An 18815-nucleotide genomic window follows, 5' to 3' on the forward strand; every position below is an offset into this window, starting at 1 on the left:
CAGAACTCTATGCCGACTTAAAATGAAGTATTTGAAGTGAGGTGCAAGTACTACGTTTTAAGGAGACAAAATACTCTGTGCATAACAACAGGTGAAGGCCCTTCTGCCAGACAAAAAGAACTGGCCACACAAAAGCTTTCTCCTTTACTGTTCACCACGGTAGTTGTAATCCCAGTGCCACCCAAAATCCTCAGAACCATTGCTAAGGATTTCAGCACATCGGGAATTTACCTTAGAGCCTGAGGTGTAGATAAACACACTCTTGCTAGTCTACCTAGAACATATTTCCCCACCATCAAGTCATCTCAGTGGGGACATAAGTGCTTCTACTCCATCTCCACGCAGTCATATTGATTTAAACCATCACTGAAGGTGGTTCAAGGTAACAGAGTCAAAAAGAGAATCAAAGAAACTAGAAACATTCACATAGTACATTATCATGGGATGGTAATGTCTTAAGTTTTCCCAGCTCCATCCATAATAACTTATTTGTCTTTACTTGTCTTGATCTAAGAATCATTCTGAAGACAATTCTTCTTTTCTTGTATGACAACTACACAGAGCACAAATGAAGAAAATTAGATACTGTCAGCTTCTACATGAAGTAGCTACTAAGTAAACACTTTCATTTGTACAGTAGCAAGAAAAGAATTCTACCTCCTTTTTGCTCTCCTTGTTTTGTTCAACTTCAATATCAATAGGGTTATTTCCATTTGCTTCTTCCATTTCATCCTCACTGGAAGACAAAAGCAAACAGTACTGTATTAATTTGTGAGGCTCTCTTTTTCTATAAATAGCATGCTAAAAAGAAATGCATGGATGCAACAGCAAGCCCAACAGCTTCCCTTAGTTTTATTCCCAGGGTAGTATTTTTAGGGGGCTGGGGTGGGGTTTTTTGATTGGGGGGCTTTGTTTATTTGTTTTCTTTTTAAGTCAAGAAATTCTTAATTGTAAAGATACTAAGTACCATCTCTTGTAAAGGAAGATTCTCAGAAGTATACTGAGGCAAAAGAAGTCCGCTGAGACGAGGGCAAGATACATGAAATTGATTACACAAGTCATCTTTTAAAGAACATGGGACACTAAGCATTTTAACTTGAGGCAAACCAAGACAGAAACAAAGACTTAGAATTACAGCAAGTAGCTAAAACACAGATTTCATACAAGTCCTTAACATTTAGCAAAATGACATGCACAAGATGAAGTCCCTCAAGAACAAGCATTAAAAAATGTTTGGGTTTGTTTTTGTTTTTTTTTTCAGTGACAGCCTCACATTTCATTCTCCCCTGGAAAAGAAAAAGAGGTTATCAGTTACAGAATAATAATAATAGGCATGAAATTGGGGCCATATTGAAAGTGACCTTGGCACACCTGGCCAGTTTGGCCTCATTGGAATTTTAATCAGACCTTAAATCGAATATATTTTCACCATTTAGAATTTTTTGCACTGTACACAACTGAAGTTAATTGCACTATTTGGGATGATGCCCAGAAACAGAAGAAATAAACTGACCTAATCAAAGTTTTTTTTATTTTAATTTTTTTTAAAATAAATAAACAAACCTATTTTGTCATGCCAAACTTCATAGCCTAGGCCAAGGAACTTTGGATGGTGCAGGTATGTCACAGCGCCAGCACCAAGCAGGGCTGTGTGGAGAAACCCCAGCAGGAGCTATGTGATGCTCCTGGAGACCTGGATGCAGCTGGGGAGTGGTTCCTTCACACAGCGAGCGTGGCTGCGATACCGGTGCTTGCTCCCAGCTCTCTCCCTGCTCCAGCTATGTCCCATGCAGACATAGCCCAAGGAGGACTGTACTGCTGGGTGGCTCGAGCTGGCATCCATCTCTACTTGTACAAGCTCTTCCTGCTCTTCCCAAGCCGCCTGGCTCACCAGTTGATTCACAAGATGTTTGGGTAATCAGGATTCCAAGAAATAAACTCACAAGCACCCCCTCCCAGAGCTGCATACAACTAAGAACAGCTACTGAAAACCTGGTCCCAAATGCACTGGGAGCTATTTTAGCCACCATCTGTGGGGCTGGGGAATTTCCCTGCTTAGCCACAGAAGAGATATAGCAGTATTTGAGCGAGATATCTCAGACTGCTTCTTCTCTTAACCTCATCTCCAAAAGAGCTTCCTCGTGTTCTCACCTCAGTTCATATTTCAGCCTTTCTGCACAGACCAAACCTCCACAGGCTTTGCTGTGCTCCTGGCTTGCTCTCCTATTCCAGCAAGTTCCCTAGACATGAGCTAAATCAAAACCCACCCACTCATTTCTGCAGTTTTAGACATTGATCACTATTAACTGAAGAACATTTCTGAAATTTTGCCAACACCCGATGGCACAGTACAAACCTCAAAATCCGGGCACCCCAAACTCACTCGGCTTTGCTTCCACACCTCACATGACTACACTGACAAATCCTTCGGGAGTGTAGAGGTTTGACCATTTTACATAACAGAGGGAAAGAAGGGAAATCAAACAGCAAGCTGATGGCCTGGTGCTTAGCTTGCTGCAGATGTAAACCATATTACACATTTCCAATCCAGCTGCCTTCCTCAAAGGTTACAAAATTACAGCACATGGCAGCCCATACAGTTCTTTCCCAGTCACCAGATGGGCTGAGGAGCTGCTTTTCCCAGCAAACAGGCATGGGTACTGGAGAGGTGTATTTCCAAATCTCAGTAATTTCCTTTATCAGCACAGAACAAAAATAGAGAGGTAGTATTAAAAGATCCTAAACTACACATACTCCTTATAAAAGATTCTCCCCACCACCCCCTAAATTAGTAGGAAATGCTTTTTTTTTTTAAAAGAGTAGGATGTGGAGAAGAAAAATCAAGACAGCCTTTGCAGAGAAGGGAAAAGAACAGAATGGGAAAAGAGACTCAAGTCAGAGAAAGCCAACCAAATACTGGACAAGCTGGCTGGTAGTATTCTCCCTGGCCCTGCCTGTTAAGCAAGTATTGTTGACCTAATGGAGAGATGGGAGAGGTTGAGTGAGTCATTGGTGTAGCACCAGCTCAACCCTAGAAACACATTTCTTCCTGCTTCCCAAACAGGGCTTGCTCATACGCACTGGAGCCAGGAGACAGCTGCCCGGGAAGTGCCAGAGCAGCAACTCCTTTGAGGGAAAAGCTTTTGCAAAATATTGCTCAATTACCTTAGGAGTCTTCCAAAGCCATTAACTGCATTTTAGAGGAAGCTGAGAAGGCATCTGCATCAAGCAGATGGAGTTGCTGCTGTTCAGAGGGGTTTTTTTTGTCCCCTCACACATCTGAGGCCTTTCTAAGGCTGTGTCAGCTCTAGAACTAGGTGAAGTCACCGAGTGGCAGTTCTAGCTGTACAGATACTTTTAGCAATACACACAAGGCCACTGGCTGACCTACCTTCAAGGGCTTGCACAGGTACCCAGGAGGGTAAACTTGCAGACAAAGCTGCACAAGCAGGAGTCAAGCTCATCTGATGAAACTCAGCGGCTAGTGACCCCCCGAACACCACCACCCTCACCCAAATCCTAATGCACCCAGCACTCCTCGTGACACCTCTACCAGAGAACTCCTCCTAAGCTCTCCTGTGCTACCCTCTTCTCAGTCACTCAAAAACACAGCCTTAACTTCATCTTTCTCAAGGAATGGAGCTTGGCCTGACAGCCTTATACCGGTAACAGTTTCCTAAGACCCTTCCCCTGCATTTTCCTATGTGTGCTCACACACAGGCTGAGGGGTGCTGCACCAGCGCCTGTTCCCCATCAGGTGCACGTTCTCACTCTACTGAGCATCACATGAAGGAAATAAAGGCAGATTTCTAGCTCTTTCGTGACTTCCTTTTACTGTCCTGCTTATCAGCTTTTCTGGCTCTGCTGACAACAGTGCCAATCAGCTTGGGAACGGTTTTAATTTCATTTTCTCCACCCTCAAGCAGTATCAGAGAAAAAGCTTCTTGAGTGACAGGACAGTGGCCACTGCACCAAGAGGGCAATCGGGAATTGCACAGTGTTGAAAAAGGGAGCGCACCTAATTGCCAACAGGTTCCTTTTGGTTTTAAGCAAAGCAAAACATGCACAGCAGGGAAGAGGGGTGGGGAAAGAAGGTGTGGTACCAGGAAACATTTTGGGGAAAATCCTACATCTAGTTTCTTACAAGCTAACAGGAATCTCTGAGATAGTCTGAAGAAATCAGTGTGCGTCAATACACAGCCTTTCTGCTTGCAAACCTACCTTTCCTCACGTTCCCTTTTTTGTTTACGAGCATGACGGTCCATCACGCTAGTTTTAGTCCTTGTCTTCTTCCAGGAGTAGTAAAATTTCACCAGGCTGGCTATTGATTTGTCAGGAAGCTGTAAATTAAACATGTATCCTTTTATATGTTTATATGTAAAGTATTCCCAGGAGTTCACATACAATCGGTCTGTTTTTGTCAAGGAACATCTGATCTCTCTAGGTTGGATTCTCTCAAAGGCTCAAGCAAGGCAGTTCCGCAGCCTTTCCAAAGAAGATCTATGGGGGAGTGTTTCAGGTTAGTGCCTACTATTTAGGACATCAAAATCTCTATAAAGAGCATCTCAGCAAGCCTCCACTCACAAGCCAGGTAGCTGGTTCACTTCAGAATAGAGGAACATAGCAAGAGCAGATCTGAATTGGGGCCTTGAAACTGAGATAACAGTTTTAAAAGCCAACACAGGCATGTGTAAGCAACCACAGGAACTGCTGAATTGCAGGCTACATCCCAAGCATATCTTTGATGTTTGGTTAGAAAGGCTTATTCACATCATTCACATGGTGAAGTCTATTCAAAGGTCTCAACAAAAGATGTTTTGAAAGGTAAAACGTTACTGTATGGTGAACCGAGGGCACAGGAAAACACAAGCCTCAGAATTATTTTTTTTGGTCCTCTTATACTAATGTCATTGCCCTGTAGCTATGAATGAAAAGTCTGCCTCCAAAAAGCATAAAACTACATTAAGACTAATTCTCTACTTCTGAGGTACTCTGCATGGATCTTCTTTCACAGGACTTCTACAAAGTAAAAGTCCATCCTTTTTTGCTGAATAAAACATGTTTTAGGTAAGTGTCTGATTCAGCTTGGAAGGCAGAACAGACAGTTTGAAAACAAAACTGCGAGCAAGAGCCAGATCTCTCTTATTCAGATACTTCAGTTTAAATCTTTACTTGAGATAAGCCTGGTTCTCGGGCTGCAGGTTCACTTGAGGTCCTAATAATGGATCGCACCAGAACTACCACCCTGGCCCACAGCTGCACACAGGCATAAATCCACCTGCGCTGGCAAAGCACAGGTGCTGTGCGGATGTTGTGTTGCCACTGGCCATGCAGCAGGCTGGTACACCGGAACTAGAGTTCCACAGAACAAACTCAGGGTCAAGGCTGTTTGTGACAAACATCCACTTGGCTACAAACACATGCTAAGAGTGCCAAAATATCAGAACCAGCTCCGGTAAATAACCTAACTCCCTTTTCATTCTCTGGCTTCAATAATTTTCCCCCTCAGTTCCAAGCTGCACTGGTGCTAATGGGACAGCATATATAAACTAACAACTAACGTGCTCCCAAGCCATTGATTCCTGTCCCCTGCTAAACACAAAGCTTCATGCCATTTAATTCCTTTTATGCAGAATGGCTTTTCTGGGAGCAACAGTAAAAAAATATCATTACCTAGGGAACAGTGCATGAGCTTGGCATCCCTGTATTGGAATGCACCTCAGTCAGGGACAGAGTCATGCTTCCGCACATAAACCAAATTGAGAATTTCTTGCTTTGGCATTTAACCAAGCAACAGGATGGACTTTATGTTCTCTTTTTTTCCCCAGGACATTCCCCTCCACTTTTCTTTCCCCTGTGTAAGAACAGAGGAATAAAGAAGAAAACAGCTTCACCCTTCAGGAGTCAACAACTCTCTGGACTGTCTCTATCAGCTGTCCACAGTATGTGCAAGCCCCACCATCTGTCCTAAGGGAGAGGGAGACCCAAGGACTCCAAGAACATTTGGGAACAAATGCCAGTGAGGGAACATTCAAGGAGGACATGAGGAGAACGAGCCTCTTCCTGCCATCCTTTTGAAAAGGGACCTGGCAGTTTTCCTTCATACTTGGGACACAAGTTGCCTTTTGCTTTTCAGCGGGATCAGCAACACAGACCTTCACGTGTGCTTTAAAGAGGCTGAACAGACTGCAACAGCCTAGGCTCACTTCAAAGGGTCACAACCAACGTAACCAGGTCCTGCTGGAACACTCGAGAGGCACTTTACTGAAGGAGAGCAGAGAACAAAGTCTGGTTCTCACTCAGGTGATAAATCACTTGAAGAAACCCTCAAGATATAATTAATAAAAATTTTTTTACATCCTACCCTTTCCCTCTTCCAAAAAAAAAAAAAAAAAATTGCACACACCCCAGCAGCTCCCTTTCAGGAAGAAACCTACCCTTGAAGTTTTCAATCACCGTTTTAAAAAAAAAAAAAAAAATAAACAACAAAAAACCTATCACTACGACCCAAAAGCAAAGGACTGATGCTTGCAATGGTGTATAAACCTCCACTACAGCATCCACTGACAGTCCCAAATCACATTAAGCATAGACTTCCTAGTCAAATAAAATGAATTCCTAAAAAGCAGCCTGTAAGAAAGGAAATCAGCTTTGCACAGAGATGATCTCTACTCTGTGGGTGGGTGGGCACATGTGTACAGACCATGCCTGAGCTCCAGCCGAGACATAAACACTACCATGGCACACAGGGGACTGAAAACTGTAATTTCCAACCAAAAAAATTGCACAGTCAAAGTTTATCCTGAACCAGTAAAGCACTTCAGGAAAACACTTTTAGAGAGACTCTGGAAACAATGCTGTTTCTTTCTACTCATGGTAATATTTTTCCTCTAATACCCTCTTTGGCCTGTTCTCCCCCAAAAGCATTAGACAGGAGTTCAGCACAATCAGCACTGAAGACGATGGCCCAACCGCCTGTTCTGCTTTTCCATTCCTGTGACAGTACTTACCATCTGCTGGATCCTGTGAAAGGTTTTCCCATGGAAACTGAAGGCCTGTTCAAACAAGACCTTGTCTTCCACTGTCCACTCATCTGGGAACGGAGTAAAGTTTGGCAGATCTGCCAAAGACTTCTCAATGTTGTGCTTGTGCCAAAACAGCATCCCAAGGGCCTAGAAATAACAAGGACACCAAGGGGACAATTATAATCACAAGAAACATTATACACATGCATAGGGAGAGCTACAGCTTTTTTCTCAGGCAACATGTTAGACCTAATTTTAATTCTCAGCTACATCAGACACTTTTCTGTGTGGAAGAAACCTGGAATCTGACCCCCAGCCCTGCCAGGCCATGAAAACCAACCTGAAGTTTATCCAAATCACACAAGCAGTAAAGTAGTAAGAGAATAGCAACAGAGAGGAGGGAGAAGAAAATTGAAGAAATTGCTCCAACTTTACTGATCATGGTATGCACCGGAAAGCTAAGCAAAGACCTGGGAAGACTATGTAAAAAAACAGGCTGGACTCAAGGAAGCTTCTTACCAGTGCTAAACTCCCTTTATTTCCTGTGCAATTTGGAGGATGGTTTAGTTGACTGGAGGTTTTGATGGATGTTTAGGGGGCTCTTTCTGAGGGGACGGGGGAAGAGAGGCAGAGGATGAGGGAAGAAATGGAAGAAGGGAAGGCAGAGAGCACGCACAACCTTGACTTGCTGCTAAGATGTCCCTGGCCTGAAGGAGGAACAAATCTCACTCATTTTGGCGGCTGCTCATTTGTTCCCTTGAGAGGCACCTCGTTTCACTGTTGCAGCCTCTGGTTCTCAGTTCCGAAGACAAAGTGCACATTCTGTGCTCCACCACCTGCAAGCAGTCCTCCCCCCACCATCGCCGACACGCTCGTCCCAGGGGTGTGCAGCCCCTGTACCTGATGACACATCACTGCATCTGGCATGCCAGAGACCACCGCGAGTCATTTTGGGAAGGCCTGACTCTGCAGAGCTAGAAACCAGCCTTTCACAACGGCTGCAAAGTGAAAACAATCCCTAACATGCTGAGTAAAACATCAGTGTAACCTGCCCGTCATATGCAAACTCAGCTCAGTTTCGCAGCCACAGTTACCCTCATCTACTAGTTTCGCCCTGGCTGCTCAGAAGTACAAAATCCCTCCGAATTCGGGGTTTCCCCATTATGCTTTGCTATGCAAAAAGTAGTTCCTTTATGGGATCTTGCTCCCCTGAGATTCTGCAGAGAGTATGCGTATAAATATTAGTGTTATCCAAGATCTTGCCCTGACCCTATTGACTTCTCAGTGCTGCCCAGGCACCTTCGCCTCCCTTTTGCCACCACACAGAACAAGAAGTCATTTCGGTTGCAGCAGTCACTCGAGATGTCACAGGAGCCACACTGCCACTTATCTCCATCCACTCTGGCAAGCACGGGACCAAAGAAACTATTTTGCAGTCACAAAGGACTGAGTTTTCTCTCCCCTGCCATGCCTTTCAGCTTGAGATACGAGCTGTGCCAAATATCTCTGTGAGAAGCAAGGGCAAAACAAGGAGGGACCCATGTTGGGAGGGCAGAGTAGTGTTAAATACCACTAAGGTGCTAGTGAGGGCTATGGGGACAGCTGTTTACACAAAGCAATAGGTAAACAAAAAGGTTTTCCTTACAGGCTTAACAGGAGAGCAGTATTCCTCCTCCACCCCAGGCTGTCCTAGGAGAGCTCTGCACTCATACGCAGGTGAGCATGCAGCTTTTCCAGCCTCCTTTTGTCCCAGGATGTCTGACAACACAGGCTGGCAGGAGAGCACAGCTCATGGCCAGACTTGCTGTAATACTCCCAAAAGCCTGTGACTGCTACAGCTCAACACAACCACCTACAGCCATTTGCAACATCAGCTGAAGTGGGCTTGCCCTGTCAGGGGCTCCCACCAGCACTGCCCTGAGCCTCCAGCCATCATCCGACAGCAGCAGAGTCAACAACGGAGCACTCAGAAGGGGAATGAAAGGACAGAAATATGGGAGTCGCACATGGCATAGATGTGGGATGAGAAAGCTGCTGGGTAGAGGAGAGGCCAGTGCATGGCCCAGCCACCCTACCAGACAGCTCAGCACTCCCTTCAACAAAAACTGGCATCTTAGTCTGCAAAGGTAGGTTTTGGGCAGGGGGTACAGATGGAAGAAGGGGAATCTGTGTGCAGATGACTGTCAGCCAAGCCACCTGCACAGGGGTCCAAAGAGACTGGCTCTCAGGGGGGATGAACACGTGGGAAAGGGTTGCCTTGGCCAGCAAAGCCCAGAGACAGTGGCCAAATGCTAAAGTGAACTCTGACTGGCTTCCAGGGAGTCCGTATCAGCTTGTCCACAGTTACCCAGCCAACAGCAACTCCCATGATACCAGCTGAAGAGAGTGTCCCTTGGTGATACAACAAATCATCCCGATTTGAAAGCTTTGACACTTGTCCCTATAATACAAAATGAGTACGTGCCTTCCAGAGTGATACAAGATAGATCCTCTCCAGTTATTTCCTGGAAGTGCCTATCTTAGCTGTCTAGGAAATCCCAAAGGACCTGGGAAACATGTTTAACACCAGAATATTATGCGAGAGTGCTAGGGAAGGAATGAGAAAATTTTTAGAAGGAGGAACATTTTTACAAGTTGCTCAGCCACTTTACATCCTAGTGTGGCAAGTTCCATAGCTTCTACTTCTGTACACAGAGAAGGGGAGAAAAAAGGGGAGAAAGACTTCAAGGAAGGAGTGGGAGGTCTGTATTTCCAATGTTAAAATGAACACAAATCTCTGTTGGCCAAATCTAAGTTTTTCAAAACACAAGAATTCAATGTTTTTGAAAAAATCCCAAGCTTCATTTTGATCACTCTTCCAGATCGGTCTATAGTCTCCAAACCACACTTCTCCACTAAAATAATGAAACCTACTTTTATTACCCTGAGACCATCTCTTTTGGCAAATATTACTTACAATATCCAATACTAGAATATACCTGTCTCAACTGAGATGAGCTACCATTTTGGTGCCTTTACCTTCCTTTTATTGCTGTTTTCTGCTCTTAGAAACTATAAATATCAAGTCTGATTATTCCTGATTTTGCTGGAAACTTTGCTGGCTATCTCAACTTCAATGCTCTTGTTCCGCAAGAAGTCTTTTTGAGTATGAGTATCAACCACTGAAAGTCTGACTCAAAGATGACAACAGAGTCATTTAAACAGAAACCCTTGCCCATCCAAATCATTGGTTTCTACGCTCATAGTCTTTGCCTGAACAATTTCATAAACTTTCCAGTTTTCACAGAATCCCTTTGTAGAGACAGTATGTAATTTGCCAATACAGTAAGTCATGAGATTTCCTGCCTTCCCTTTCCAAGCAAGTATTAATGCATAAGGAAACTCACAGAATTCAGAAAAAGCTTCCCAGGCACAGGTCTGCTCATCTCCCCAGATGAGTGTTGAAATCGAGGTTAGTTAACACAGGGAAGATGAGTACACAATCCTTTAGACCACGTGCAGTAAAGGAGAGGTCTGTTCCTCAGACCAGGATTTCCATCCGTAGGCTAAGGGCACTAACCTCGGGAACCGCAGGTGAAGTCATCCAGTGCTACTGCACGGACATCTGAGGTGCTCATCTATGAAATGCAAAATGATTTGCAGCAGAGTTTTAAGGTAAATAACCATGGATATTGGTTTGCCTCAGAAAAGCATAGGATGGTTCAATAGCTCATTAATAACTGCCAAGACATCCATGAAGCAGAGATGGAGCGGTCAACTGGAAACTGCAATGCAATCAGGCAGCCGTCCAAAGACAAGCCAATCTTTTTAATGTTGTTTATGGGTTATGAAAGTGTTCAAGAGATAGTCACCATAGGAAACATAATACTCATGGCCAAACTCCACTAGATATTATAATGTTTTTTCTTCTTTTGACTCTTGATGTAAAACCAGGGATGAACTCTATACCCCCAGGGCACAGGGTACTATTAGAAACAGTTTTTGGAGAAGTAGGAAAGGAGAAAATACAGACAGGAACAAGGGAAGAAGCAGTTCTAGGCAGTCACTTCAGGTCATGTTTTAATACCTGCTGAAAAAGTTTTTAAAATAAAGTAAGTATTCAAAGGGTTGTTACCTGCTCCATATTGTATCCATGCTTCTCTTTAGCAATGGCAATATATTCATCCACTGAAAAACAAAGAGAAGACATAAGAGCGTTTTGTATAACAATCTCATCTACTCTTCCCTTCCCCTTTCCAGTCTAGAACCCAGTCCTGCAGCTCTGACTTCAGTCATAGTCATTGCATCCTCCACAGAGAACTCTCACAAATCACTGCTGTTTCCAACAATTCAGGAAAGGAAGGAAACAAAAGAAAAACAACAGTCACCAGACAAACTACTACATATTTTCCTTAACAAGCCTAAATGATGCATGATATCCAATCCAGTTCCAGTACTTCTGAAACACAGCATATAATATTTCAGAACTTGTTCACCAAAACTATAGATGCAACTCTCTCTCAGCTACTTTTTGTTTGGTTTTTTCATTTTTTAAAAATTCCCCAAAACAGTTGTTTTCTTAAGAACGAAAATTCCCAGACAGAAATCCATACGTTCCAATACTGCCAGACTCCTCGTGTTGCACAACCACTGCAGATGCCTTGGCAAATTTTTCCGCCCTTATGCCTCAGCAATTTTGGTCTTGGACCAAACCCTACCTCTACGTATTATTAGGCCCCCACAAGCTTTTAACCTTTACAATGTAAAGATGCCCTGAGGAGTTACATTTTGTATAGACGGGACTAAAATCCAAGTGTCTCTTTCAGTATGAGTGAATAAGCTTACATTATATCCAACGGCACCCATTTGAGAGAACTGGATCAAAGTCGGTACCAGTGGTGGTGTTCTGAAGTCTATGCCCTTGCACTTTGTCATTATTAAATGCACTGTAACGATAACAACACCCTTGGAAAAAAACCCACAAGCTAAAACGTGAGACTCCTACTTCACCTAACGGAGTGGAAGATGCTGGAAGCATTGTTCATCTGTAGCATCCCCAATATGCAAGTACCCTGAAAGACTTAGAACTAGTAAACACAGCCAGAATTCTCGTTCTTCTACACATTTTGCACTTCAAGACATGCCACTTAGCAATGAACTCAAAAATCATTCTCCTCTCCTTCTCTGCAGATGTCCAGAGTGGGTTGCAAATTCCTGTGCTGAGCACCTGACTCATGGAGAGCATGTGCAGCACCTCAGGAAGAAAATGGTTCTGCAGACACTGCAGCTAAGGAAGCCACAGTTCCCACGCTTTGGGCCTCACAATTAACTTCAGCTCTCAAATGTGCTTCTCCAATGTTTTTTGCCTTTATGAAAACTCTCCTGTGGGAGTCTCTGATGTCTAATAACAACTGCATTTCTTAAAGCCTTTCCTCCAAGTTGCAGCACTCCTCAATTCTTCTTTCAACTGAGCAAACTAAGCAATGAACTCAAAAGGTATTGAGAAAACAGAGAGGACAGATCAGAAAATGCACAGCAGGAGAGCACCAGCCTCTTATTTTCAGCTTGTCATCAATACAAAGAAATTAAATCTAGGTACTTAAAGTAGACATCCCATCTTACCAGGCAATATGATACTTTATATCAATGCCAGCCATTCATTTGGAAAGGAGAGGCATTAGTTAATTTTCACACAAAGGTGTTGCAAAAAAGGTCTTTAAGTGCCATGGAATAGTCCATGAGAACATTAATACAGCCACATGTTGTGGCAGGAGAAGAGCATGCAAGAAACGTAGGCACAGTTCCACATCAACAAGGACACTCCATGAGGTTCTTGCTCTTCCAGGCTCCCACCTGCACATGATGGGCACTCCCAAGTGGCTGACGAACCTGTTTGTTGTACCATGTTCTGGAGACATTCAGTAAAAGTTTTACTAGCCCTTTGGAGAAAGGTCAGCCACTCATTTGCACCCCTGCAGCACAAAAACATCTGCCTCTCCAAGTCAACAAACTCAGCCCTTTGTTTCTGAGGGCCATGCACAACTTGGATGAAAACTATCCCCTTTTGCAAATAACCTCCTTGCACAAGGCAAAACATACTAAAATAGTTGCACAGACAGTGGAGGTGATGGGGATGATGGCAGCAATTTCTTAGGCTGAAATCGCTGCATTGCCTAATTGAACATCCTGAGGGTTACCAAACGGTAGGAACCTCAGAAATCAGCTTTGCCATGGAGAAAAAAAAAAAAAAAAAGAGACAAAAAAAAGCCACACACCAAAAAAAGAACCCTCGCAAAACCACACCCCAAAGGAAGAACATGATCCAGGAGGACCACATACGGGAAATGGGGACGGAGAAGGGAACTGCTTCCTCCCTACACACCACCTTTTCCCTCCACGCACCAAACAGAGCACAGAACATCAGTAGGATATGGGCAGAATGATTTCAGGTGCTTCCAGACTTTATAACTACACCAAAACCAAAGGCTGCCAGGAAACCCTAAGTGCAGCATTTTCCAGTACTTCAGCTAGATGCTCTCGGTTTCTTTAGGACAGGTATTGCACATGCAGTGTTATATATTTTGTCTAAGGGGGAGGCGAAGGAAGGGGGAGGGCAAGGAGCTGAATTCTCTGAAGTCCAAGGCTGAATTAAGCTCTTGAATGCTAAATACTGCTGCATTAACTAGCTCGCTTTTACTGTGGAAAGATCTACAGCTCCTGATTTGACTTCAGCATCTTATCCTTTAATACATTCAGAGAAGAGATGAGGTCGTTCCCCTTTCCACTGTATTACCTTTCTTATGCCAGATGCTATAAGCAATGAAAACATACTTTGTCCCCCTTGCTCCCCACCCCCCAAAAACAACATTACAGCATTTTCTCTCCTAAGAACTTGGTCCCTCCATATCAATATCAATAGGATTCCTCTTGAATCAAGTCAATATACCACAGAGCCAAACAATAGACCATGAGTGATCAGACACCATGAAAGGAAGCAGGATGCTTTTCTTGTCATGGTGGGGTCTGTGTTACACCTCATTGTTACATTGGAGGAAGAGAAAAGAAAAATAAGAGGCAATAAGGCAGTAAACAGACCATGAGCACACAGCAATGCTCTTTCTATACACTAAAAGAGTGTTTGTGGATTAAGGAAGGACAAGGAGTACACCATCAGACTCTACTCTTGGCTTGTTCCCTGCCTGCTTACTGACAATCTAGCCCATTCTGCTTGTCGTTTCTTGGCTAATTGCAGGCTCACTGGCTTTAATGCTTGCACCATCTGAGAGGTATGACAGTCCCTTGAGCAATCCTCCTGATTGCTTTCTTTACCATCCCCCTCCATATGAAGTGAGCAAGAAAGAGCATGGCACCAGCTGAGTCACAGGAGCCCTTTAGTCTCCCATACCAGTAGAGCCTGGAATTGCCACAAGCTTAATGCTTCACATGCCACATCAGATAAATAAGTGCCCTCTTCCATCCCTGCCTTCGCCATGCATCTCTAGCAAGGCCAGGGCAGCAGGCACATGAAATTCTGCTCCACTGCGTTTCAGTGGCATTCAGTCACGCTCAGCATGTAACCCAGCAATCTGTTTAGACATCAGAGTTGGGAGCCAGAGGAGCCTGGGGCAGAGCCCTGCTTACAGCAGAAGACAGTTTGCCAGCACAGCTCTTAGCCGCTTTCCAGAAGAGAATAAGTGAGAGCAGCAAAGCAATCCCATCCTGTTTCTCCCAGCATAAACTACCCCACTATGCACTCGACCAGTTTAACTTTTCCCCAAACATGGCAGACAAGAGCATCCTTCCCCTCCCACCCAACTCATTTCTCTATGCTGGAAAGATATTCAGGCACAGACCAAGCCAAAAAGACAATGATGCTTGAATAGAGACAGTCGTGTGACAGGAGATGCATTGCTCCTGTGAAGGCTCTTGTTGCTACTAGAAACCAGATGGGGGAGCGGGGGGGGGGGGGGGGGGGGGGAAGAGGAGGGCCGAGAAAAGAATCATAAACTGGTATTTCTTTACCTGTTTTGCTACATTTCTTCTCTTGCATGTGTTTTAGCTGTGGGTGGGTGAGCAGGACCCTCCTGTCCACTCCACACCCAAAATGGAGTGAGCACTGGCCCAAAAAGCCCCTTCCTGCAGCCAGTCATGCTCAGGAAGGCATAAGTAGCACAAAAGATGGGGACACAAAGGGAACAGAGCTCCACATACATATTGCCACCAGCAAAGAGGAGCACAGGGTGTTCAGATGCTAAAATCCACCTCTCCCTAATACAAGAAATGAGGTCTAGAAAAAGATGACCAAAGAATCCCAGCTGTAGCACTAACACAGCCAAAGAGACAAGGGAAATGGAAGGGAGTGGGAAAGTAAGCAGAGAAAGATGCTTCCCCCCTGCCATCTAGAGAGGAGAGTTTCTGACCAAAATGGTGCCATCAACCCCCTGAATTTTGTGGTCTTGTTTCCAGCTTTCTTATACACCCTTTTCTTCTCCTAACCACCTTCCTGCAAGAGTTCCTCACTAGAGGCAACAGAAAGGGGACCCTCTCGGCTGACAGAGGGAAGGAGAGACAAGAGCAAACAACTGCATTGCTGATTTTCAGTCCCGCATCCTCGAACAGTGAATTGAGAGATGTAAAACAGGAGCATTAATTTCAGGGGACTGGAAGAACTCGGAAAAGAGAAATGCCTGAAAGCAATGACTCTCCTCATCACCATTCGATCAGATTAAACGACCTCTCCAAGTTGGTCTTTTGGGAGAATTTCTCCCCCTACCCAAATTGTTTCTTAATGACCCCACAAGCATCACATCATGTTTAGTGGACTCAGTGACCCCAAGGAGGGTTTGCAGCAGAAGCAAGTACGCTAAAGCCTATAGAAAGCAACAGGAATGCAGAGGTAGAGCTGTTGCTGCAACCTCAGTTCACCCCTATTACTGGGGTACTGCAGGAGCTCTGAGCACTTTGCATATTACGTGATGCAATACCCTGACAGAACGGGGTGAAATGAGGACAAAAGCAGCAGCCTTCACAGCCTCAGTAATGTGCTTCACAGGGTTTGATCAATGCTGGAACCTGTGAGGAATTCTGGATGTTGCTGTACATCTCCCCCTCCCCTCCATCTCCCTTGAGAACCGGGGGAAGGAAAAAAAAAAAGTCAAGACCCAGAATAAATCAGTGTTATATAAAGAAAATAAGGAGCATGGATTAGACACATACATGTGAAATTCCTCCAAATTTCAAAACACAGTTATGACGGTACACAAACAACTAAGCACAGTTTTTGCCTTGGCTATAAAAATGAGCAGCTGCATTGCCGTCCTGCCGCCCTCGCAGCATCAGTGGAACAATCCTGCCACCTCGTGGTCCCTGCACAGGAGAGGAAGCCACAAAAAGCACAACAATTTGGACAACAAGTGTTTCACTAAAGCCAGCTGCAACAGGAGGCGGGGGGGAGCAGGCAGAGGTCAAATCAGGGTGGCTTGACCACTTTTTCTGGTCAGAATCACTTAAAAGAAATAAAAGCTGCCTATTTAAAAGGCTCTTCTGCCTTGGAAAAGCTATTTCCTCTTCTTGGCAAGATGTGATGCGTGTCACGGGCAGGAGAGGAGCAGAGAGCCAGAGCACAGCCATGTTTTGTGCCCCTTGCTGCACCCACCTGGGCAGGCATAGAGCCTTCTTTAACACCATTTCTAGGAACAGAGAGCACTAGTTACAGACGCAAAGGCTACTTAAAAATCACTTCATGCAACTGACAGCACGAGAGGATTTAGGCCTCAACTTCATTGCATCTGCAGCAAATAAGGGAAAAGTCTGGATGCAACTGCAAAGGAAAGGCAAAGGAAAACTAACCCTACCTGGGAAGGAAAAGTTTACCTGAATAGGAGCAAGAGAAAGTACCCCGCAGCCAGGCAGGGTACCTTGAGTCATGGGACTCCACCATCTCTCAGCCTCCCACCCACTTACCTCCCTGTAGCTCAGATTTTACTTTTATGTCACCTCTTGTCCCCATACCAAGGACGGTAGTGTGCCATTGCATTAGAAGTCTCTTTTGGCAGCAGGGCCAGGTTAAGCACCCCAAGCCTCCAGCCACCTCTTCCCAAACATTTGCCTGGACCCCCAGGAACCGGACTGGGCAACTGTTCTGCCTGAAAAAACACCAACCCTCTCCTGCTGCAACCTCCCTCACCCAGGTGGCAGCAAAGCCATACAAGCACACAGTGGTGGTGGTTCAAAGTACAGAGATGCTCTCACCTACAAGGAAGGACAGCCTCTTGCACCAGCTTTGAAGCCACACAAGGCACTCAAGAGCTGACCGTCACCAAAGCAGCATTGTATTCATAAAACACAACAGTTTTACACTTTTTATATAGTTGTATACCATATAAAAATCACCTTGATGAGACCGTACACAAGTCTGAGGAGAGACGAGCCCTCCCACTTCCAGGGAGGGATGAGGCTGTCTCAGCCCAAAAAGTGCAACTCATTCCTTGCCCCGGTACAGCACGGTGGTGGGGATGAGAAGGCAGGCAGGAACAGGCACGGCTGTGTAATCTAGCACTGGTGAGGAAAGAGTTGCTCATGGAACCACACCTGGAGCCTGCGAACTGCAGCCTCAGAGAGCAGAAAACAAGGAATAAACCAGAGTGCCCCGTTGCTGGGAGATTTATCCCTTTAAAAGCTCTGATACCTACCAAAGGCTTCTTCTCTCACACAAAGGCAACCAGTCCCCACCCAACCAGTGCACGCTAACAAGGTACCAAAGAAACACACCTATTTCCATTTTTTAATTTTCAGTGCTGCTCTTTTGCATGGCCTGCATCTAAGGGCAAGTCCAAAGCTGAAACTCCAGTGATGGTTAAAGACCTGACTCATCTGCCTCTAGATTTTGCCATACCAGCAACAAGGTCGTACTGCAGACACAGGTGTACCAACAAATCTAGCATCGCTTTTGTAGCTTGCCAAAACTATTTTAAACTGTTTAGCAGGAAAGGCCTTTTGCTAGCATTCACGTGTGTCTTTTAAAGCTTTTACTAATATAGGCTTTTTCCTAAAGTTGTACCCTCAGCTGGCACTATCACATGAAGAAAAGGCTCAAGACAGTGCACATGTGGGGAGGCGGTGTATTAATGAGGATTAGCATAAGGAAAGCCAGCTGGCTGATGCTTGCTTGCCTCTCTGCTCTCTGATGCTGCTGCTGTTCTCCCTCAGAAAGGCCACATGGATGCCTGCTCATTGTAAAGACATCCATGGAGGACCCTCTGGGAAGAAAGACAGCTTCTTACACGGCCATCACATTTAACCTTCTGACAGAAATTTGCTCTGCCAAGCGCCGAATGCCACTTTTCTGAGGAGTGGCACAGGTTTCAGTATCCACAGAGCCCTGGGTACCACAAGCCCAGATGTCTCCATATGTACCACAGAAGAGATGGGGACAAGGGAGATCTGAGGGCAGTAGCTAAGAGGAAACACTACCTCTGGGACCTAGCAAAGAATAGGCAGAACCACATCAGATCACCTGGGGACCTAATCTCTGACCATGCAGGATCCGAGCATGGCTGATTATTCAGCAGTGCAAACCTAATCCTAAATCAGACACAGGCACTGGGCTGTATTAAATGTAATTAGTCAGAGCACTTGATGCTGGGTTTGGAGCCCATGTAAGAACATAAAACCAGCACACAGTAGCTTCTGGCAGGGAGGGAATACTCGTTCCCACATATGACCTTCCCAGACATAGACAGGAAGTTACAGACAGGATAAACACACAGAGCACGTGCCCGAACAACAAAGTGAGTTTATAGCAAAACAGCT

At 44.9% G+C, this 18815-nt stretch overlaps 1 protein-coding gene across 1 annotated transcript in view; it reads right to left on the minus strand.

The window, feature by feature from the left end:
• RCOR1 (REST corepressor 1) overlaps positions 1-18815 on the minus strand; it is an 88370-nt gene that overhangs the window by 13198 nt on the left and 56357 nt on the right. The window contains exons 4-7 of the mRNA XM_074149018.1: positions 11140-11192; positions 7011-7172; positions 4222-4340; positions 658-736 (exon numbers count right to left, since the gene is read on the minus strand). Coding sequence (XP_074005119.1) covers positions 658-736; positions 4222-4340; positions 7011-7172; positions 11140-11192 — 413 coding nt within the window. The remainder of the gene's footprint in view (positions 1-657; positions 737-4221; positions 4341-7010; positions 7173-11139; positions 11193-18815) is intronic.

The sequence above is a fragment of the Numenius arquata genome, chromosome 6 (genome assembly GCF_964106895.1).
Source record: "Numenius arquata chromosome 6, bNumArq3.hap1.1, whole genome shotgun sequence".
NCBI classification, from domain to species: domain Eukaryota; kingdom Metazoa; phylum Chordata; class Aves; order Charadriiformes; family Scolopacidae; genus Numenius; species Numenius arquata.